Below are 23,314 nucleotides of genomic sequence, written 5' to 3' on the forward strand. Positions count from 1 at the left end.
TTTCTATTCAAATAACCGAGTGAGGTAAATTATACCTTATATAATTTTCTTATGGTTCTCGCCGGAAAAGGGTGGAGTGCCATCTCCGGGTTGGGGAGGAGACCCTGCCCCAAGTGGAGGAGTTCAAGTACCTAGGAGTCTTGTTCACGAGTGGGGGAAGAGTGGATCGTGAGATCAACAGGCGGATCGGTGCGGCGTCTTCAGTAATGCGGACGTTGTATCGATCCGTTGTGGTGAAGAAGGAGCTGAGCCGGAAGGCAAAGCTCTCAATTTACCGGTCGATCTACGTTCCCATCCTCACCTATGGTCATGAGCTTTGGGTCATGACCGAAAGGATAAGATCACGGGTACAAGCGGCCGAAATGAGTTTCCTCCGCCGTGTGGCGGGGCTCTCCCTTAGAGATAGGGTGAGAAGCTCTGCCATCTGGGAGGAGCTCAACGTAAAGCCGCTGCTCCTCCACATCGAGAGGAGCCAGATGAGGTGGTTCGGGCATCTGGTCAGGATGCCACCCGAACGCCTCCCTAGGGATGTGTTTAGGGCATGTCCAGCTGGTAGGAGGCCACGGGGAAGACCCAGGACACGTTGGGAAGACTATGTCTCCCGGCTGGCCTGGGAACGCCTCGGGATCCCCCGGGAAGAGCTAGACGAAGAGGCTGGAGATAGGGAAGTCTGGGCTTCCCTGCTTAGGCTGCTGCCCCCGCGACCCGACCTCGGATAAGCGGAAGATGATGGATGGATGGATGGATAATTTTCTTATATGATTGGAAGTAGAATGTGTTCGTATTTGGTCACTGAATCCTTTAGAGGATTGTTCTACTAAAGTCAAAAGTGCATGTCCATCACAAGCGCTCTAGAGAGTTGTGGCTTTCGCCCCGAGGACATTGGGGAACTTAAAGGACAGCAGCTGTTGGATTTCAGGAGATGTAATAAAGACATTAGGAACATCTGGTAGAAAGCCCCCACAGATAGGGGTAGAGAATAGGGGTCGGAGATCGTCCCACTCAAACTGATCACAGGAAATAGGCTGACTGGCTAAGCAACAAACTAGGTGTTGTCTAAACACCAAGGCTAGAACAACAAAGAGTTACTGTCTTTGTGTGAAAAGTGTTTAAGAACAGTGTTCCGAGAGGGCAGCAGACCAGTAATCCGGACCATACTTGCTCTCCTGGAGCTGCGGCTCCAGTCGGAGGCTCGCTGATTCATATAAAGGTTTTTATTCGACGATTCCTCATTGGCGTCTCCTTGGCTCATCGAACCCATCATACGACCATCAAATATACAACACTAGAATTGTTGCTAGAAAAGATGTTTGAACCCAGATCCTTCTGGTGATTACCAATTCAATCAACGTCAATCAATGTTTATTTATACAGCCCTAAATCACAAGTGTCTCAAAGGGCTGCACAAGCCACAACGATGTCCTCGGTTCAGAGCCAACATCGAGGCAAAGAAAAACTCAACCCAGTGATATGACAATGAGAAACTTTGGAGAGTACCGCAGATGTGGGTGACCCCCCTCTAGGGGAGACCGGTGCAATGGATGTGCAGTGGGTCTGGCATGATATTGTGAAAGTCCAGTCCATAGTGGATCTAACATAATGGTGAGAGTCCAGTCCATAGTGGGGCCAGCAGGAGGCCATCCCGAGCGGAGACGGGTAAGCAGCGCAGAGATGTCCCCAACCAATGCATAGGCGAGCGGTCCACCCCGGTTCCCGACTCTGGACAGCCAGATCACTAAAAAGGGGGTCTATTTAAAGGCAAGAGCAGGGGTTGGAACCTTTTTGGCTGAGAGAGCCATTAAGGCAAATATTTCAAAATGTATTTCCGTGAGAGCCATATCATATTTTTTTAACACTGAATACAACTAAATGCGTGCATTTTTAAGTAAGACCAACATTTTTGGAGTACAATAAGTTTCTTATTCTTCTTAATAACATTGTTATTCTGAAACTAACCAATAATAAATCAAATGTCATGTCTGTTGATCATGTTTTTGTTTGGCCATGTGCTGTTTGTCTTTTGGACTCTTTAAGTTCCTGTTTTTTTCCACTCCCTTGTCTGGTTTCCTTGGTTACTCATTTCGTCCACCTGTCTCTGGTGGACAAAATGCCAGCTCACCTGCTTCCCGAGCACTAATCAGAGGCAGTATTTAAGCTTGTCTTTGCCAGTCAGTCGCCCTGGCGTCAATGTGATCTTTTCTTGCTCTGTGTTGACTTGTTTCATGCCTTGCCATAGTTTCGTGCTTCATGCCATGCCAAGTAAATTTTGTTTGATTTATGTTCATAGTCTGTTCATGCGTCAGCTTTCTTCCTTAGCCCAAGTTATGCCGCCGCTGTGAGCGATTTTTGTTTGTATCTTTTTTTAGTTTAAATTAAGGCATGTTTTTACCTAAATGCCACGTCCCGAGTAGTCCGTCTGGCTTCCTGGGAGAACGACCCCGCAGCAAGCTGTGACCCCCCCCCATCATGACATAAAATACTTCTTACCATTAATGTGACTTCTTGAACAGGCGTGGTAGGAAACGGATGGATGGATTTAAATGCATGAGAATGTTTTATATTTTGAATGTTATTTTTAGCACTGTGAATTCCAGCGGAATTATTCATAATTATTCCTAAAGCTGACCAACACGCCGGACTGTAGTCAGTTGGAAGCGTGTCTTAATGAAATTAAACAATGGATGTCCGCTAACTTTTTGCAACTTAATGCCAAAAAAACGGAAATGCTGATTATCGGTCCTGCTAGACACCGACCTCTATCTAATAATACAACTTTAACATTTGACAACCAAATAATAAAACAAGGTGACTCTGTAAAAAATCTGGGTATTATCTTCGACCCAACTCTCTCCTTTGAGTCACACATTAAAAGCGTTACTAAAACGGCCTTCTTTCATCTCCGTAATATCGCTAAAATTCGCTCCATTTTGTCCACTAAAGACGCCGAGATCATTATCCATGCGTTTGTTACGTCTCGTCTCGATTACTGTAACGTATTATTTTCGGGTCTCCCCATGTCTAGCATTAAAAGATTACAGTTGGTACAAAATGCGGCTGCTAGACTTTTGACAAGAACAAGAAAGTTTGATCACATTACGCCTGTACTGGCTCACCTGCACTGGCTTCCTGTGCACTTAAGATGTGATTTTAAGGTTTTACTACTTACGTATAAAATACTACACGGTCTAGCTCCAGCCTATCTTGCCGATTGTATTGTACCATATGTCCCGGCAAGACTCCGGCTTATTAGTGATTCCTAGAGCCCAAAAAAAGTCTGCGGGCTATAGAGCGTTTTCCGTTCGGGCTCCAGTACTCTGGAATGCCCTCCCGGTAACAGTTCGAGATGCCACCTCAGTAGAAGCATTTAAGTCTCACCTTAAAACTCATCTGTATACTCTAGCCTTTAAATAGACCTCCTTTTTAGACCAGTTGATCTGCCGCTTCTTTTCTTTCTCCTATGTCCCCCCCTCCCTTGTGGAGGGTGTCCGGTCCGATGACCATGGATGAAGTACTGGCTGTCCAGAGTCGAGACCCAGGATGGACCGCTCGTCGGGACCCAGGATGGACCGCTCACCTGTATCGGTTGGGGGACATCTCTACGCTGCTGATCCGCCTCCGCTTGAGATGGTCTCCTGTGGACGGGACTCTCGCTGCTGTTTTGGATCCGCTTGAACTGAACTCTCGCGGCTGTGTTGGAGCCACTATGGATTGAACTTTCACAGTATCATGTTAGACCCGCTCGACATCCATTGCTTTCGGTCCCCTAGAGGGGGGGGGGGGGGTTGCCCACATCTGAGGTCCTCTCCAAGGTTTCTCATAGTCAGCATTGTCACTGGCGTCCCACTGGATGTGAATTCTCCCTGCCCACTGGGTGTGAGTTTTCCTTGCCCTTTTGTGGGTTCTTCCGAGGATGTTGTAGTCGTAATGATTTGTGCAGTCCTTTTGAGACATTTGTGATTTGGGGCTATATAAATAAACATTGATTGATTGATTGATTGATAATTATCGCGTTAAGCAATGTCAGCTAAGATTTATCTGAGAGCCAGATGCAGTCATCAAAAGAACCACATCTGGCTCTAGAGCCATAGGTCCCCTACCCCATATACATATCACTTTGCCAACTTGTGGCAAATTCCAGCAATGTTAAAGTCTAAACCTCTTCGTACCTTGCTTTTTCGTCCATGAATGTGTAGGGTTTTTGCGGGACTCCCTGGCGCAGGTGTCCCTCTCCAGCCTTGCCAAGCGGCGTCCTGCGACCAGAGGGTGTTACCCGTCCCGCTGGGGTGACCCGTCCAGACGGGGTACCACGGCTATCCGCTCCCTGCGCCACAGGTGTCAAGCTCTGCACCAAAACTACAGGTGGGAAGATAGTCCTAGCAGGGGCGGAGGGCATGGTGATCGTTGTCGTGGAAGTGGATTGGGAAGGTTGTATGCCGTGAGTACTTCCAGCCGGCGCATACATCGGCACGGAGGAGATGGGTTTTCCCATGACAGAACCCGAGCTGGGGACAGGAGAGGGTGAGGGAGCTTTATTGCTGATAGACACAAACGCCTTATTTGGAGTCTGAGGTTTCGGTGGGACAACAGGTGGGGGATTCAGCTTGGTTTGGGGTTTGCCAACACTGATGCTAAGGATGGACTTTGTTTTGCCTGCTGTAGTTTGCACTATTGTGTTGGCTTGAGCAGGAGCTTGCTTAGAAGGGGCTGAAATAACCGAGGTTGTCGTAGCTGCAGTGTTCAACTCAACTTGCTTCGTTGGTTGGGGGATTTTTGGGGAAGCCGATTTTTCCGATGGTACAGGACCGGGAGTGGAGGGAGAGATATGTTGGGAAAACGTCTGTGTCGTGGCTTTGTTTGGAACTGGTTTCATTGGTGGGATCGTCATGGATGACTTTATCACCGCCGGGGGTTGAGGAGCTGAGGCAGCCGCAGTCTTGACAACTACGGTCGCACTGGACTCGGCTGGTTCTAATGAAAGAAAAGAAGAAAGGCGAATATGTCAAGAAAAGCATGTGGTTGAACGCAAATCAAACCTGATTAGTCCAAACAATATGTTCAATACAATAATAACATTATAAAAAGTACCATCTATGACAGGGGTAGGGAACCTATGGCCTCTCGAGCCAGATAAATGATAAATGGGTTGTACTTGTATAGCGCTTTTCTACCTTCAAGGTACTCAAAGCGCTTTGACACTACTTCCACATTTACCCATTCACACACACATTCACACACTGATGGAGGGAGCTGCCATGCAAGGCGCTAACCAGCACCCATCAGGAGCAAGGGTGAAGTGTCTTGCTCAAGGATACAACGGACGTGACGAGGTCGGTACTAGGTGGGGATTGAACCAGGGACCCTCGGGTTCCGCACAGCCACTCTACCACTGCGCCACGCCGTCCCTAATGTGGCTCTTTTGATGACCAAATCTGGCTCTCAAATAAATCTCAGCTGACGTTACTTAACAGTAATTAATAATTCCGTTGGTGATCACAGTGTTAAAAATAACGTTCATGCATTTTAATCCATCCATCCGTTTCTATCGCACCTGTTTAAGAAGTCACATTAATGATCAAAAGTATTTTATTTATTATTGGTTACCTTCAGAATAACAACGTTGTTAAAGAGAATAAAAGATGCACGCATTTAGTTGTTGTAATCAGAGAAAGTCCAAATAAAAGAATAGGCATAGAATTCTCTTGTCAGAGCGTGGGACGACACTGTACAAGAGTACAGGTCTACGCGTTTCTCCTCATTGAGCTAAATTGAATCCTGTCTCTGTTTAATTCCTTGCTTCCTGTCTGTTTAATAGATGTCATCAGTGTTTGAACCTGGCAGTTGTATTCAGTGTTAAAACTATTATACGGCTCTCACGGAAATACATTTTTAAATATTTGTTGTAATCAGAGAAAGTCCAAATAAAAGAATAGGCATAGAATTCTCTTGTCAGAGTGTGGGACAACACTGTACAAGAGTACAGGTCTACGCGTTTCTCCTCATTGAGCTAAATTGAATCCTGTCTCTGTTTAATTCCTTGCTTCTTGTCTGTTTAATAAATGTCATCAGTGTTTGAACCTGACAGTTGTATTCAGTGTTAAAACTATTATACGGCTCTCACGGAAATACATTTTAAAATATTTGGCTTTCTTGGCTCTCTCAGACAAAAAGGTTCCCGACCCCTGATCTATGACATGGATAAGAAACAATTATGGCAGCATATTACTTAGAGCTGCCAAAGTTAACGTGTTAGCCAATGCGATTAATTATATAAAAAAATTATCACATTAGTCATGTTTAAACGCAGATTAATGATGCGTTTTTTTTGTGTTTTTTTTTTTTAAACCTGCTCGTTTACCTGTTTACCTGAAAGCCGTAGCATGTTGATCAGGTCAATGCATCTGTCAGTACAAAGATTGATTAGGAGACTCTGATTTGTGTGCTTGCTGACATAGATTGTGTTTCAAAAGATACTTTAGATCCAACTGTTTGCAAGTTTTAAACAAATGCTGTACGATTAAGTAAAAATTATGATTTTCTGACAGTAAAATAGCATTTGTGTAAAAATACCAGGGTCTTTAAAAAAATAATAATTTCAGTTATGCACTTAGTTAATTTACTGTGATTAATCGCAATAAATCCAAATTATGGCTGTCAAAATTAATGAGTTATCTCATATGATTAGTCACAAAAATTACCGCATTAATCATGCATTTTATTTTGACCGTACAAGCTCTTTTACCTTCCCTGCTTTACAGTCAGTGATCAGGTCAATGCATCCGTCAATACAAAAATGAGTGAGGAGACTGACATGTGTGCTCGCTTTTAGTTTGTTTTTCAAAATATACTTTAGATCACATTTTTAGCAAGTTTTGAACAAACAAATTATGTGCAATCAAGTAAAAAGTATGATTTTCTGACAGTAAAATTGCATTGTGTCAAAATACCGATGTCTTTTAAAAAATGTACTTAATTAATGCACAAACGTGCATCAATAACGGGGATTAATCGCGATGAATCAACATTATGGCTGCCAAAATTAACGTGTTAACTTGTGATTAATCACAAAAATTATCGCATTAATCATGAACATACTTAGGTTAATCGTGCATTTTATTTTAACCGTGCAAGCTCTTTTACTTTAACCGCTATATGGTCAGTGATCCATGCATGTATACGTCAGTAAAAAAAAAAAAAAAAAATAGTAATGGGACTCTGACAGGTGTGCTCGCTGGCATAGTTCGTTTTTCAAAATATAATTTTAATCAAGCTGTTAGCAAGTTTTGAACAAATAAATTATGTGAAATCAAGTAAAAAGTATGATTTTCTGACAGTACAATTGCCTTTGTGTCAAAATACCGTGTTCTTTTAAAAAATGTACTTAATTTATGCACAAATGTGCATCAATAACTGGGATTAATCGCGATAAATCAACATTATGGCTGCCAAAATTAACGCCTTAACTTGTGATTAATCACAAAAATTATCGCATTAATCATGAACATACTTAGGTTCATCATGCATTTTATTTTGACCGTGCAAGCTCTTTTACTTTAACCGCTATATGGTCAGTGATCCATGCATGTATACGTCAGTAAAAAAAAAAAAAAATAGTAATGGGATTCTGACAGGTGTGCTCGCTGGTATAGTTTGTTTTTCAAAATATAATTTAAATGAAGCTGTTAGCAAGTTTTGAACAAATAAATTATGTAAAATCAAGTAAAAAGTATGATTTTCTGATACTATTATTGCATTTGTGTGAAAATACCGGGTTCTTTTAAAAAATGTACTTAATTATGCACAAATGTGCATCAATAACTGGGATTAATCGCGATAAATCAACATTATGGCTGCCAAAATTCACGCGTTAACTTGTGATTAATCACAAAAATTATCGCATTAATCATGAACATACTTAGGTTAATCGTGCATTTTATTTTAACCGTGCAAGCTCTTTTACTTTAACCGCTATATGGTCAGTGATCCATGCATGTATACGTCAGTAAAAAAAAAAAAAAAATAGTAATGAGACTCTGACAGGTGTGCTCGCTGGCATAGTTTGTTTTTCAAAATATAATTTTAATCAAGCTGTTGGCAAGTTTTGAACAAATAAATGATGTGAAATCAAGTAAAAAGTATGATTTTCTGACAGTACAATTGCATTTGTGTCAAAATACCGGGTTCTTTTAAAAAATGTACTTAATTCATGCACAAATGTGCATCAATAACTGGGATTAATCGCGATATATCAACATTATGAATCCAAAATTTACGTGTTAACTTGTGATTAATCACAAAAATTATTGCATTAATCATGAACATGCTTAGGTTAATCGTGCATTTTATTTTGACCGTGCAAGCTCTTTTACTTTAACCGATATATGGTCAGTGATCAATGTATACTTCAGTAAAAAAAATGTGTAATGAGACTCCGACTGGTGTGCATAGTTAATTTTTCAAAATATACCTTAGAGCAAGCTGTTAGAAAGTTTTGGACAAATAAATTATGTGCAATCAAGTAATAAGTATATTTTTCTAACAGTACAATTGCATTTGTGTCAAAATACCAGGGTCTTTTTTTAAAATTAACTTAATTTATGCACAAAAGTAATTTACTGTGATTAATGCGATAAATCTAAATGCATGAGTTAACTCATGTGATTAATCACAAAAGTTATTGGACTAATCATTAACAGACTTAAGTTAATTATGCATTTTATTTTGGCCGTATAACGGCTATATGGTCATTAATCAAAGTATAAGTTAGTAAGAAAATTAGTGAGGAGACTCCGACTGGTGTGATCGCTGGCAAATTTCACTCCAAAATACAGCTTGAAAGAACTTTAGATAGAACTGTTAGCAGGTTTTGTGCAAATAAACGACATGCATTCAAGTAAAATGTTTAAAAATGTTCCTGGATGACATCCTGACGATAAAATAATATTTGTGTACAAATACTGGGATCTTTTCTCGAGCAAATTTGAGTAATCTCTTTTGATTTATCCAAATTCCAAAATGTAATCTGATTTAAAAAAAAAAAAACCTTTGACAGCCCATTATGAGAATAAAAAAGTGTCATTTATCAGATTAAAAAAGAACATTGTTTGACAGCACTAGTATAAAGTAAATAATATGTTGACAGGAACGTTGAGCTTACATAGTGTATTTCACTGCAGCCAATACAAGCAATTAGCATTCAGCATTTAGCATCCGAAACACAAAATAACGTGTCTACAGATTAACAGTTTAGAAACATATGACAATGTTAGACTACCAAATAGTGCTGCAAAATAATGCCTTACTTACAGCTTTATTTATCAAATTGTTCCTTTACTTTTCTTTTTTAGGAAAACTTAACTTTGAAAATCCATCCATCTATCCATCTTTTTCCGCTTATCCGAGGTAGGGTCGCGGGGGCAACAGCCTAAGCAGGGAAACCCAGACTTCCCTTTCCCCAGCCACTTCGTCCAGCTCTTCCCGGGGGATCCCGAGGCGTTCCCAGGCCAGCCGGGAGACATAGTCTTCCCAACGTGTCCTGGGTCTTCCCCGTGGCCTCCTACCGGTTGGACGTGCCCTAAACACCTCCCTAGGGAGGCGTTCGGGTGGCATCCTGACCAGATGCCCGAACCACCTCATCTGGCTCCTCTCGATGTGGAGGAGCAGCGGCTTTACTTTGAGCTCCTCCTGGATGGCAGAGCTTCTCACCCTATCTCTAAGGGAGAGCCCCGCCACACGGCGGAGGAAACCCATTTGGGCCGCTTGTACCCGTGATCTTATCCTTTCGGTCATGACCCAAAGCTCATGACCACAGGTGAGGATGGGAATGTAGATCGACCGGTAAATTGAGAGCTTTGCCTTCCGGCTCAGCTCCTTCTTCACCACAACAGATCCATACAACGTCCGCATTACTGAAGACGTCGCACCGATCCGCCGGTCGATCTCACGATCCACTCTTCCCCCACTCGTGAACAAGACTCCTAGGTACTTGAACTCCTCCACTTGGGGTAGGGGCTCCTCCCCAACCCGGAGATGGCATTCCACCCTTTTCCGGGCGAGAACCATGGACTAGGACTTGGAGGTGCTGATTCTCATTCCGGTCGCTTCACACTCGGCTGCGAACCGATCCAGTGAGAGCTGAAGATCCCGGTCAGATGAAGCCATCAGGACCACATCATCTGCAAAAAGCAGAGACCTAATCCTGCGGCCACCAAACCGGAACCCCTCAACGCCTTGACTGCGGCTAGAAATTCTGTCCATAAAAGTTATGAACAGAATCGGTGACAAAGGACAGCCTTGGCGGAGTCCAACCCTCACTGGAAACGTGTTCGACTTACTGCCGGCAATGCGGACCAACCTCTGGCACTGATCGTACAGGGAGCGGACCGCCACAATAAGACAGTCCGATACCCCATACTCTCTGAGCACTCCCCACAGGACTTCCCGAGGGACACAGTCGAATGCCTTCTCCAAGTCCACAAAGCACACTTTGAAAATCACACAGAAAAAATACCTTAATTCGTAATTTTACGGCATATACTGTAAAATAGTCATTAATTTATTTTTTGGGGAGAATCTAAATTTACCATCATGTAGTGCACTTAATGCATGCTGTAGCATACTTATTTCTACGGTCTATACCTGATGCATCCAGGCGAACTACTTCAGAGAGGTTGCTGTACGGGCCTTGACCGGCCTTATTAACACAAGCCACCCTAAATCTGAAGAGGCCCCCTGCTGGCAAATCCACCACATTGTAGTAACAGTCGGCCACCCCTGTCGCCACGATCAAGAAGTTTGTCTCTCCTGCAGGAAAAAACAGACATGAATACATATTCATGATGCTATAAAACAACAAACTCCGTGGGGTTTTCAAAAAACATGAATGCAAATAGGATTAGACATTTTCCAAATTGTGGATCGGGCTTGCAAAATTGCTCATTATATTCATATTTGCCTCGCCAGCTGGAAAATTGTTTTCTGCAATCGCTCCTGTTTTTTTTTTTATTAAAATCCGTATCCACAGGTAACAACTGGCAATATATCACATCATATCAGCAATCAAAGCAGTTCATTGTATCTAGAAATTGTCAATATCTGCTTTCTCTGATCTATTTATGCAAAGCACCCTTCAAATTCATGTTTGGTCACAAGCTACAGTACATCACATACAATACAATAGTAATCCCTGCAAATACAGTGGGGCAAAAAAGTATTTAGGATTGTGCAAATTCTCCCACTTAAAATGATGACACAGGTCTGTAATTTTCATCATAGGTACACTTCAACTGTGAGAGACAGAATGTGAAAAAAAATTGTCTGAATTTTAAAGGATTTATTTGTAAATTATGGTGGAAAATAAGTATTTGGTCAACCATTCAAAGCTCTCACTGATGGAAGGAGGTTGTGGCTCAAAATCTCACGATACATGGCCCCATTCATTCTTTCCTTAACACGGATCAATCGTCCAGTCCAATTAGTAGAAAAAAAGCCCCAAAACATGATGTTTCCACCCCCATGCTTCACAGTAGGTATGGTGTTCTTGGGATGCAACTCAGTATTCTTCTTCCTCCAAACACGACAAATTGAGTTTATACCAAAATGAATACATGGATGATACAGCAGAGGATTGGGAGAATATCATGTGGTCAGATGAAACCAAAATAGAACTTTTTGGTTTAAACTCAACTTGTCTTGTTTAGAGGAAGAAGAATACTGAGTTGCATCCCAAGAACACCATACCTACTGTGAAGCATGGGGGTGGAAACATCATGCTTTGGGGCTGTTTTTCTGCTAAGGGGACAGGACGGTTGATCCGTGTTAAGGAAAGAAAGAATGGGGCCAAGTAAAACCTCCTTCCGTCAGTGAGAGCTTTGAATGGTTGACCAAATACTTATTTTCCACCATAATTTACAAATAAATTCTTTAAAATTCCTACAATGTGAATTCCTGGATATTTTTTTTTCACATTCCGTCTCTCACAGTTGAAGTGTACCTATGATGAACATTACAGACCTCTGTCATTATTTTAAGTGGGAGAACTTGCACAATCGGTGGCTGACTAAATACTTTTTTGTTCTAAGACAGGGGTTGGGAACCTGCGGCTCTAGAGCCAGATGTGGCTCTTTTGATGACTGCATCTGGCTCCCAGATAAATCCTAACTGACATTGCTTAACACGATAAGTAATTAATGATTCCGCTGGTAATCACAGGGTTTAAAAATAACGTTCAAAATTAAAAACATTCTCATGCATTTTATTCCGGCCATCCAAGAAGTCGCATTTATGGTAAGAAGTATTTTATTTATTATTTGTTAGCTTCAGAATAACAATGTTATTAAAAAGAATAAGAGACTTATTATACTCTAAAATTGTTAGTCTAACTTAAAAATGAGCACATTTAGTTGTATTCAGTGTTGAAAAATATTGGTAACACTTTAGTATGGGGAACATATTCTAAGTAACAAAGACTTAATTCTGAGTTATTTGGACACTAAGGGACCATATAAGGGTTAGGGTTACTAATAAGCAATCATTCGGAGGTTATTGAGGGAAGACTCTTAGTTAATGGCTTACTGCTTGTAAAATAAGGCCATGCAGAACAAGGCATTAATAAGTACTTAAAAATGACTAATTAAGAGCCAATATGTTACAAGTTTGCATGTTAATAAGCAACTGATTAATGGTGAATATGTTCCCTGTATCAAAGTATTACCAAAATATAATATGGCTCTCACGGAAATACGTTTTTAAAATATTTGGCTTTCATGGCTCTCTCAGCCAAAAAGGTTCCCGACCCGTGTTCTAAGATATAACTCACGTTCGTGGCTTAATCTTCGTTTTAAAGGAGCACATGTTTTAAATACTCACCCTCTGCTTTTCTCTCCAGAGAATATGTGCAAGGTGCGATAGTGTCAGAGGGTCTCCACAGCACCAAAGCTGTGTTGTTGTACTTTTGAGGAATCTCGGGCGTTCCGGGTTGGTTTGGCAGCCCTTCATTAAATGATAATGTAAATGTGTGTGATACGCATACCGACATGAAAACAAATATATAAATAATGTATGGTCTTACGTGCGAGTGAGATCGTGCAAGAGCTAGAAACAGAGGCGATGGGATTGGTTGCAACACATTCGTAGACCCCCGCATCCTTTTTGGTGGTCTGCATGATCATGAGAAGCTGTCGGCCATCAGGGCAGGCAATCATGTTCATCCTGTCGTCTATCTCCACTGGTTTCTTATCTGAAGAAAAAGGCACAGGTGCAATGCGTAGGTATTACTGTAACTACCATTATTGTGGGGGAAATGCAATTATTTAACGCCAATTGCATACAAGGTAAAGTCATACAACTATAGAATTATGGTTGATATTCCATCCATCCATCCATCATCTTCCGCTTATCCGAGGTCGGGTCGCGGGGGCAGCAGCCTAAGCAGGGAAGCCCAGACTTCCCTATCTCCAGCCACTTCGTCTAGCTCTTCCCGGGGGATCCCGAGGCGTTCCCAGGCCAGCCGGGAGACATAGTCTTCCCAACGTGTCCTGGGTCTTCCCCGTGGCCTCCTACCAGCTGGACGTGCCCTAAACACCTCCATAGGGAGGCGTTCGGGTGGCATCCTGACCAGATGCCCGAACCACCTCATCTGGCTCCTCTCGATGTGGAGGAGCAGCGGCTTTACGTTGAGCTCCTCCCGGACGGCAGAGCTTCTCCCCCTATCTCTAAGGGAGAGCCCCGCCATCCGGCGGAGGAAACTCATTTCGGCCGCTTGTACCCGTGATCTTATCCTTTCGGTCATGACCCAAAGCTCATGACCATAGGTGAGGATGGGAACGTAGATCGACCGGTAAATTGAGAGCTTTGCCTTCCGGCTCAGCTCCTTCTTCACCACAACGGATCGATACAACGTCCGCATTACTGAAGACGCCGCACCGATCCGCCTGTCGATCTCACGATCCACTCTTCCCCCACTCGTGAACAAGACTCCTAGGTACTTGAACTCCTCCACTTGGGGCAGGGTCTCCTCCCCCACCCGGAGAAGGCACTCCACCCTTTTCCGGGCGAGAACCATGGACTCGGACTAGGAGGTGCTGATTCTCATTCCGGTCGCTTCACACTCGGCTGCGAACCGATCCAGTGAGAGCTGAAGATCCCGGCCAGATGAAGCCATCAGGACCAACATCATCTGCAAAAAGCAGAGACCTAATCCTGCAGTCACCAAATGGTTGATATTGAGATAGCTAAAATCCTTTGGACACTTTTTTGCACTATTTATCCGTAAATGTGTTCTAGCAAGATGAATGCCATCATAGTTGTGTCTCTGTATTCTCCAGCAAATAATGAGGGTGAAGGTATGTAATACAATTCCGTTCGTAATGATACCTTTCATCCAGGTGATGTGTGGGTGTGGGCTCCCTGCAGGCAAACAACTGAGTGTGACTGGATCACCCTCGAGCAGGATGTGATCTCTTAGCTTGATGTGGAAAACCGGTGGGAAATCTGCAGAGCCGGGATTCAACATGCTGATTATTCTTCATATTGTTTGGAGTAAAACACTTATATCGATACGGACATACCAGAAGCCAGTCTAGAGTACTGACGTGATGGTATAGAACTTGCTTCTCTGGAGATGGCTGTTGGAATATCAGGTTGTGAAACAGTCTTGGATCGTCTCCCTCTGGTCAGACCCCATCGATCCCAGCGAGATCTTCCCTCCCCTTCAATGCCTATTCAAGAAAAAAATCCTCTTTAATCTTAGTATAACTACCCTAACATACTGTAACAAAATCCTGGATTTATAGGGAAAAAAGTGACTGCTGCATACCCTTTGATGTGTCTGACTTTAAACTCGACATGGAGTCCAATGATTCAGTTGAAGCCCCATTAGTGGCCTGGGATGCGAGCTGGTTCCTCTGAACATTAGTGCCCTTCATTCCACGGTTCTCTGATGTTGCCCGACGAAGTATGGAAAGAATCGGTGTCTTCTTTGGCTCCTTCTCTTCTGATGACTTTCTTTCCTCAGAGTAGCTGCGAATTCTGGTTGAGATGCCGGCCACTGTCGACTCGATCTTCCTACGCATTGTTAAGACCGGAGATTCGTTTGGCTTTTTTGGCTCCTTTTCCTCTTTTTGAAGAGAGAAATTACTTCCACCATCCAGGCGCGTCATCTCCACTTCCTTCTTGTCTTGTGATCCTCTTCGTCCAAGTGTCCAAGATAGCCTACGTCTTGAGGGCCCTAAATCTTCTTCTTTGGTCTCTCCTCCTTTGCGCTCAGTTGATGGAGTTCTCTTTAGCCGCATTGATAGCCTCCGCATAAAACCTTGGTCCTTTTGAGCTTCACGGAGGTCCTGAACTGACTTGGACTTCTCCTCCAGTTTCCTTGGTGAAAATTCCAGTGGTGCACCCAATGGACCAGGTCTGTATATGACCTCACCTGACTCTGTAGCGTCTGGTGGCGTTATCTGGGAGTTTCCCTCATTCTTTGATCGAGTCAAAAATTTTAAACTTCTTGTCAGGGAAGACTCACGTTTTTTGAAGCGGGCCTCAAATATCTCTTCCGAGGTAATGTCCTCTACATCCATTCCTACAGCTGATTGACTTGTAGTCTTTGGTGGGCTAGGATCTTTCGTTATCGTTTCTGGTGAGGCCACCCGGGAGTAAACAGCTGCATGCTCAGTAGTTGACACAATGTGTGGTTTGTGTGGACCAGGTACAGTAGGAGATGTTGATACAGAAGACAATGTGGTTTTAGGAACAACAACAGGAGTGGATGGACTGAGTGGTATGTCAGTGAGTGGCTGAATTGAAGGGACCATGATTGTCTGCATAATACTCGCATAAGCAGAAGTCCTTCCATCTGGCAGAACGACGGGCGAAGTTACTGAAGGTGTTGAATAGGGTGAAACTTTTGTTGTGGTTTCAGAGGATTCTTGTGTTGGTCTCGTGGTAACTGAGTTCGAGGTAGTAATAATCTCAGGCATTATTTCATTTAACTTTTCTTCCGGTACTTTTGACGAAGCCACACTGGAAATTCCTTTTTCATATTCTTTCACAATCTGTTCTTTTTCCTTTTGTTCTTTTGGCTTAACTTCTTCTTGTTTTTCCTTGAGTTCAGTGCTTTGGACCACTACAAATGGTGAAGGACTTGTGTTGCCTACGTACTCTGATTCATTCACTAAATCCTCTGATATGCTCATGTCCTTCTCAGAGAAGCCGCTGGTGCTTGACCTCTCATCAACATTACCAATATCTTTATTCGCCCTGTCCAACTTTTCAGTTGTATCCGGTTTTATCTCTTTCTCCAATAATGAGTCCTTACTTTCAGTTTTGATAGGACTCTTCTGTCCAATAAAATCTGGCGTTGGCGTATTTGGTGAAGGCTCTCGTGGGGTCACTGGGCGGGAGTCAAGTTTGAATTGCTCAGTAAGAGCTGACATTGATATAGCTTCCTTGAGTCTTCGCTCTTCAACCAGCGCCACAGGAATCTCAAGAGGAGCGCCCGATCTCCTGTGTAAAGCTATTGGTTCTGAATCTCCTTGACTAAAGGAAGCACTTTTGTTCAAAACTTTAGGCTTTGAAATATCATCCTTTTGCAAATCACTGGATGCTGCTCTAGTCAGTGAAGCCGGTCCCAGTCGGTTGGTGCGGGAATAGCGATCTGAGGGTAGTGTACATTTTTCATTACCCATTCCTAGTGTTTCTAAAAGAGGACCTCGCAGTCCGCTCATCTTTTTGTCCACAGAACCTCCACGGAGCAATCGTTGCCTCATAAGCTCCAGCTTGAGGGCATAATCTTCTTTACTCATATTTGCAGTTCCTGGACTGGTGCTCCGCTTTGGTAGTTCCATGGAGACTGCTTTCTTGAGAACTTTTTTTCCACCCTCTTGGCTTCCCTCTGTACCTCCTTCCTCTGGTGTTATCCGAAGTAGCAAAGCGCTGTCAGCTGAGCTTCCTCGTCTTAGCTCTCCTTTTTTTCGTCCACCCTCAGGTTTGTCTGACTCCATGCTTGAACCTCTTTTTAGAGGCTTTCTTTTAAGAGATTTTAGAGGCAAGTCCGCAGGTGATTCTTCTTCCGACAAGTCCATATTATCATCTTTGAACGTTCCTTCCCGCTGGCCACTTTTACCCGTCAATTCAGGACTTTCTTTGTCAGTTTCACTCATGTCGTGTTTCATTGTCTCTGGAGTAGTTGACCATCTATTGGATCCATTCTGCTTCCCTGAGTCCTTCTCGTTGGTTTGGATGTCATTAAGTGACATCCTTGATCCAGAAAATTCCATATTAAGTGGCATTGGAATGAAGGGAAGTTCATCAATATCTTCATCAGAATCTGAGGATGATGAAGGTAAAGGTGAAGCTTCTTTGAGGTGCCTGGGAACGGCAATGGAGATATGACTTGAGGAATCATTCAGTAGCTCAGGAATGGACCTCATGACCATTTTAGATTTGTAGCTGATAATTGAACGCTGAAAAAACAAACACAAATAAAAACAACTTACATTTGGTTTAACATTTTCTACAAATCTTGGACCATTGTGTTTAATATTGTGTAATTAGTACTTATTCATTACCTGCCATCTTCTGCGAGATACGAACTTCTTCATTGCCTCTGTATTTATAGCTGCCCCCTGGCTAAGGGTCTGTACAGAAAAACACCAATGAATTGACAAAAATATCTTGTGTATGGCGTATGTTTTAAGATAGCGTGTGTTTTAAGATAGCATATGTTTTAAACTAGCGTATGTTTTAAGTTGGCATATGTTTTAAACTAGCGTATGTTTTAAACTGGCGTATGTTTTAAGCTGGCGTATGTTTTAAGCTGGCGTATGTTTTAAGATGGCGTATGTTTTAAGATGGCGTATGTTTTAAGATAGCGTATGTTTTAAGATGGCGTATGTTTTAAGATAGCGTATGTTTTAAACTGGTATATGTTTTAAGCTAGTGTATGTTTTAAACTGGCATATGTTTTAAACTGGCATATGTTTTAAACTGGCATAGGTTTTAAACTGGCGTATGTTTTAAGCTGGCGTATGTTTTAAACTGGCATATGTTTTAAACTGGCGTATGTTTTAAAATGGTGTATGTTTTAAGCTAGCGTATGTTTTACGATGGCGTATGTTTTAAGCTAGCGTATGTTTTAAGCAAGCGTATGTTTTAAGCTGGCGTATGTTTTAAGCAAGCGTATGTTTTAAACTGGCATATGTTTTAAGCTAGCGTATGTTTTAAACTGGCATATGTTTTAAGCTAGCGTATGTTTTAAGCTGGTGTATGTTGTAAACTTGCATATGTTTTAAACTGGCGTATGTTTTACGATGGCGTATGTTTTAAGCTAGCGTATGTTTTAAGCTGGTGTATGTTGTAAACTTGCATATGTTTTAAACTGCGTATGTTTTACGATGGCGTATGTTTTAAGCTAGCGTATGTTTTAAGCAAGCGTATGTTTTAAACTGGCATATGTTTTAAACTAGCGTATGTTTTAAACTGGCATATGTTTTAATCTGGCGTATGTTTTAAGATGGTGTATGTTTTAAGCTAGTGTATGTTTTACGATGGCGTATGTTTTAAGCTAGCGTATGTTTTACGATGGTTTATGTTTTAAGCTAGCGTATGTTTTAAGATGCCGTATGTTTTAAGCTAGCGTATGTTTTAAGCAAGCGTATGTTTTAAACTGGCATATGTTTTAAGCTAGCGTATGTTTTAAACTGGCATATGTTTTAAGCTAGCGTATGTTTTAAACTGGCATATGTTTTAAACTGGCGTATGTTTTAAGATGGTGTATGTTTTAAGCTAGCATATGTTTTACGATGGCGTATGTTTTAAGATAGCGTATGTTTTACAATGGCGTATGTTTTAAGCTAGCGTATGTTTTAAGATGGCGTATGTTTTAAGATAGCGTATGTTTTACGATGGCGTATGTTTTACGATGGCGTGTGTTTTAAGGTAGCGTGTTTTAAACTGGCATATGTTTTAAACTGGCGTATGTTTTAAGATGGTGCATGTTTTAAGCTGCCGTATGTTTTAAGCAAGCGTATGATTTAAACTGGCATATGTTTTAAGCTAGCATGTGTTTTAAACTGGCATATGTTTTAAACTGGCGTATGTTTTAAGATGGTGTATGTTTTAAGCTAGCGTATGTTTTAAACTGGCATATGTTTTAAACTGGCGTATGTTTTAAGATGCCGTATGTTTTAAACTAGCATATGTTTTAAACTGGCATATGTTTTAAACTGGCATATGTTTTAAACTGGCGTATGTTTTAAGCTGGCGTATGTTTTAAACTGGCATATGTTTTAAACTGGCGTATGTTTTAAGCTGGCGTATGTTTTAAACTGGCATATGTTTTAAACTGGCGTATGTTTTAAAATGGTGTATGTTTTAAACTAGCGTATGTTTTACGATGGCGTATGTTTTAAGCTAGCGTATGTTTTAAGCAAGCGTATGTTTTAAGCTGGCGTATGTTTTAAGCTGGCGTATGTTTTAAGCAAGCGTATGTTTTACACTGGCATATGTTTTAAGCTAGCGTATGTTTTAAACTGGAATATGTTTTAAACTAGCGTATGTTTTAAGCTGGTGTATGTTGTAAACTTGCATATGTTTTAAACTGCGTATGTTTTACGATGGCGTATGTTTTAAGCTAGCGTATGTTTTAAGCAAGCGTATGTTTTAAACTGGCATATGTTTTAAACTAGCGTATGTTTTAAACTGGCATATGTTTTAATCTGGCGTATGTTTTAAGATGGTGTATGTTTTAAGCTAGTGTATGTTTTACGATGGTTTATGTTTTAAGCTAGCGTATGTTTTAAGATGGCGTATGTTTTAAGCTAGCGTATGTTTTAAGCAAGCGTATGTTTTAAACTGGCATATGTTTTAAGCTAGCGTAAGTTTTAAACTGGCATATGTTTTAAACTGGCATATGTTTTAAACTGGCGTATGTTTTAAGATGGTGTATGTTTTAAGCTAGCATATGTTTTACGATGCGTATGTTTTAAGCTAGCGTATGTTTTACAATGGCGTATGTTTTAAGCTGGCGTATGTTTTAAGATGGCGTATGTTTTAAGCTGGCGTATGTTTTAAGCTAGCGTATGTTTTAAACTGGCATATGTTTTAAGATAGCGTATGTTTTACGATGGCGTATGTTTTAAGCTAGCGTATGTTTTAAGATGGCGTATGTTTTAAGCAAGCGTATGTTTTAAACTGGCATATGTTTTAAACTAGCATATGTTTTAAACTGGCATATGTTTTAAACTGGCGTATGTTTTAAGATGGTGTATGTTTTAAGCTAGCATATGTTTTACGATGGCGTATGTTTTAAGATGGCGTATGTTTTAAGCTAGCGTATGTTTTAAACAAGCGTATGTTTTAAACTGACATATGTTTTAAGCTAGCGTATGTTTTAAACTGGCATATGTTTTAAGCTAGCGTATGTTTTAAACTGGCATATGTTTTGAACTGGCGTATGTTTTAAGATGGTGTATGTTTTAAGCTAGCGTTAGCGTATGTTTTACAATGGCGTATGTTTTAAGCTAGCGTATGTTTTAAAATGGCGTATGTTTTGAGCTGGCGTATGTTTTAAGCTAGCGTATGTTTTAAAATGGCGTATGTTTTAAGCTGGCGTATGTTTTAAGCTAGCGTTTGTTTTAAACTGGCATATGTTTTAAGCTACCGTATGTTTTACGATGGCGTATGTTTTAAGCTAGCGTATGTTTTAAACTGGCATATGTTTTAAGATAGCGTATGTTTTAAGCTGGCGTATGTTTTACGATGGCGTATGTTTTAAGCTAGCGTATGTTTTAAGCAAGCGTATGTTTTAAACTGGTATATGTTTTAAGATAGCGTATGTTTTAAGCTGGCGTATGTTTTACGATGGCGTATGTTTTAAGCTAGCGTATGTTTTAAGCAAGCGTATGTTTTAAACTGGCATATGTTTTAAGCTAGCGTATGTTTTAAACTGGCATATGTTTTAAACTGGCGTATGTTTTAAGATGGTGTATGTTTTAAGCTAGCGTATGTTTTACGATGGCGTACGTTTTAAGCTAGCGTATGTTTTACAATGGTTTATGTTTTAAGGTAGCGTATGTTTTAAACTGGCATATGTTTTAAACTGGCGTATGTTTTAAGATGGTGTATGTTTTAAGCTAGCGTATGTTTTAAACTGGTATATGTTTTAAGCTACCGTATGTTTTACGATGGCGTATGTTTTAAGCTAGCGTATGTTTTAAACTGGCATATGTTTTAAGATAGCGTATGTTTTAAGCTGGCGTATGTTTTACGATGGCGTATGTTTTAAGCTAGCGTATGTTTTAAGCAAGCGTATGTTTTAAACTGGCATATGTTTTAAGCTAGCGTATGTTTTAAACTGGCATATGTTTTAAACTGGCGTATGTTTTAAGATGGTGTATGTTTTAAGCTAGCGTATGTTTTACGATGGCGTATGTTTTAAGCTAGCGTATGTTTTACGATGGTTTATGTTTTAAGCTAGCGTATGTTTTAAACTGGCATATGTTTTAAACTGGCGTATGTTTTAAGATGGTGTATGTTTTAAGCTAGCGTATGTTTTACGATGGTTTATGTTTTAAGCTAGCGTATGTTTTAAGATGGTGTATGTTTTAAGCTAGCGTATGTTTTAAGCAAGCGTATGTTTTAAACTGGCATATGTTTTAAGCTAGCGTATGTTTTAAACTGGCATATGTTTTAAGCTAGCGTATGTTTTAAACTGGCATATGTTTTAAACTGGCATATGTTTTAAACTGGCGTATTTTTTAAGATGGTGTATGTTTTAAATTAGCATATGTTTTACGATGGCCTATGTTTTAAGATGCCGTATGTTTTAAGATAGCGTTAGCGTACGTTTTACAATGGCGTATGTTTTAAGATAGCGTATGTTTTAAGATGGCGTATGTTTTAAGCTTGCGTATGTTTTAAGCTAGCGTATGTTTTAAACTGGCATATTTTTTAAGCTAGCGTATGTTTTACGATGGCGTATGTTTTAAGCAAGCGTATGTTGTAAACTGGCATATGTTTTAAGCTAGCGTATGTTTTAAACTGGCATATGTTTTAAACTGGCGTATGTTTTAAGATGGTGTATGTTTTAAGCTAGCGTATGTTTTACGATGGTTTATGTTTTAAGCTAGCGTATGTTTAAGCAAGCGTATGTTTTAAACTGGCATATGTTTTAAGCTAGCGTATGTTTTAAACTGGCATATGTTTTAAGCTAGCGTATGTTTTAAACTGGCATATGTTTTAAGCTAGCGTATGTTTTAAACTGGCATATGTTTTAAGCTAGCGTATGTTTTAAACTGGCGTATGTTTTAAGATGGTGTATGTTTTAAGCTAGCGTATGTTTTACGATGGTTTATGTTTTAAGATAGCGTATGTTTTAAGATGGCGTACGTTTTAAGCTAGCGTATGTTTTAAGCAAGCGTATGTTTTAAACTGGCATATGTTTTAAGCAAGCGTATGTTTTAAACTGACATATGTTTTAAGCTAGCGTATGTTTTAAACTGGCATTGTTTTAAGCTAGCGTATGTTTTAAACTGGCATATGTTTCAAACTGGCGTATGTTTTAAGATGGTGTATGTTTTAAGCTAGCATATGTTTTACAATAGCGTATGTTTTAAGCTAGCGTATGTTTTACAATGGCGTATGTTTTAAGCTAGCGTATGTTTTAAGATGGCGTATGTTTTAAGCTGGCATATGTTTTAAGCTAGCGTATGTTTTACAATGGCGTAAGTTTTAAGATAGCGTATGTTTGAAACTGGCGTATGTTTTAAGATGGCGTATGTTTTAAGCAAGTGTATGTTTAACCATGCCTGCCCCCATAAATATGCTGCGCCTTATTTATGCGTTAAATACAGAAAGAGCACCCGTAACTGACACGGTGTATTTTGATATGGTCGCGAAAATACGGTATCGTGGCTTTGATGACGGGAACCAGTTCTCAAAAAGGGATTCAAATCCATGGAATCAGTTCTTTTCTTATCGAACAATCAGGAGAACCGGTTTCGAACATCATTCCTACGTTTAACGCCGTCTTAAAATAGTCACTTTTTGAATAGCATACTTTTGTAAAATAAGTGGTCTGGTGTACTGTATGTGTAATAATGTCTGCCATCTTGTGTGGCATTAATAGTCCATACATCACATACAGAAATGTCATCCCTTGCAAACACGATCAGCTCAATATTGTTCCCACCGATGACAGTTACGTAATTTCTTTCAATTTTTTTTTTTTTTTGTATTTGTACACTGTAGTACAGGGGTGCCCATTACGTCGATCGCGAGCTACCAGTCGACCGCGGGGGGTGTGTCAGTCGATCTCCAGCCAGGC

General features: G+C 40.8%; 1 protein-coding gene across 3 annotated transcripts in view; it reads right to left on the reverse strand.

The window, feature by feature from the left end:
- Positions 1-23,314, reverse strand: part of spegb (striated muscle enriched protein kinase b) — a 112,920-nt gene that overhangs the window by 14,885 nt on the left and 74,721 nt on the right. For all 3 annotated transcript variants that reach the window (XM_061918436.1, XM_061918435.1, XM_061918434.1), the window contains exons 29-36: positions 17,559-17,627; positions 14,813-17,453; positions 14,565-14,714; positions 14,371-14,487; positions 13,067-13,234; positions 12,865-12,987; positions 10,636-10,800; positions 4,167-4,968 (exon numbers count right to left, since the gene is read on the reverse strand). In XM_061918436.1, coding sequence (XP_061774420.1) covers positions 4,167-4,968; positions 10,636-10,800; positions 12,865-12,987; positions 13,067-13,234; positions 14,371-14,487; positions 14,565-14,714; positions 14,813-17,453; positions 17,559-17,627 — 4,235 coding nt within the window. The remainder of the gene's footprint in view (positions 1-4,166; positions 4,969-10,635; positions 10,801-12,864; positions 12,988-13,066; positions 13,235-14,370; positions 14,488-14,564; positions 14,715-14,812; positions 17,454-17,558; positions 17,628-23,314) is intronic.

The sequence above is a fragment of the Nerophis ophidion genome, linkage group LG13, assembly GCF_033978795.1.
Source record: "Nerophis ophidion isolate RoL-2023_Sa linkage group LG13, RoL_Noph_v1.0, whole genome shotgun sequence".
In the NCBI taxonomy this organism is placed as follows: domain Eukaryota; kingdom Metazoa; phylum Chordata; class Actinopteri; order Syngnathiformes; family Syngnathidae; genus Nerophis; species Nerophis ophidion.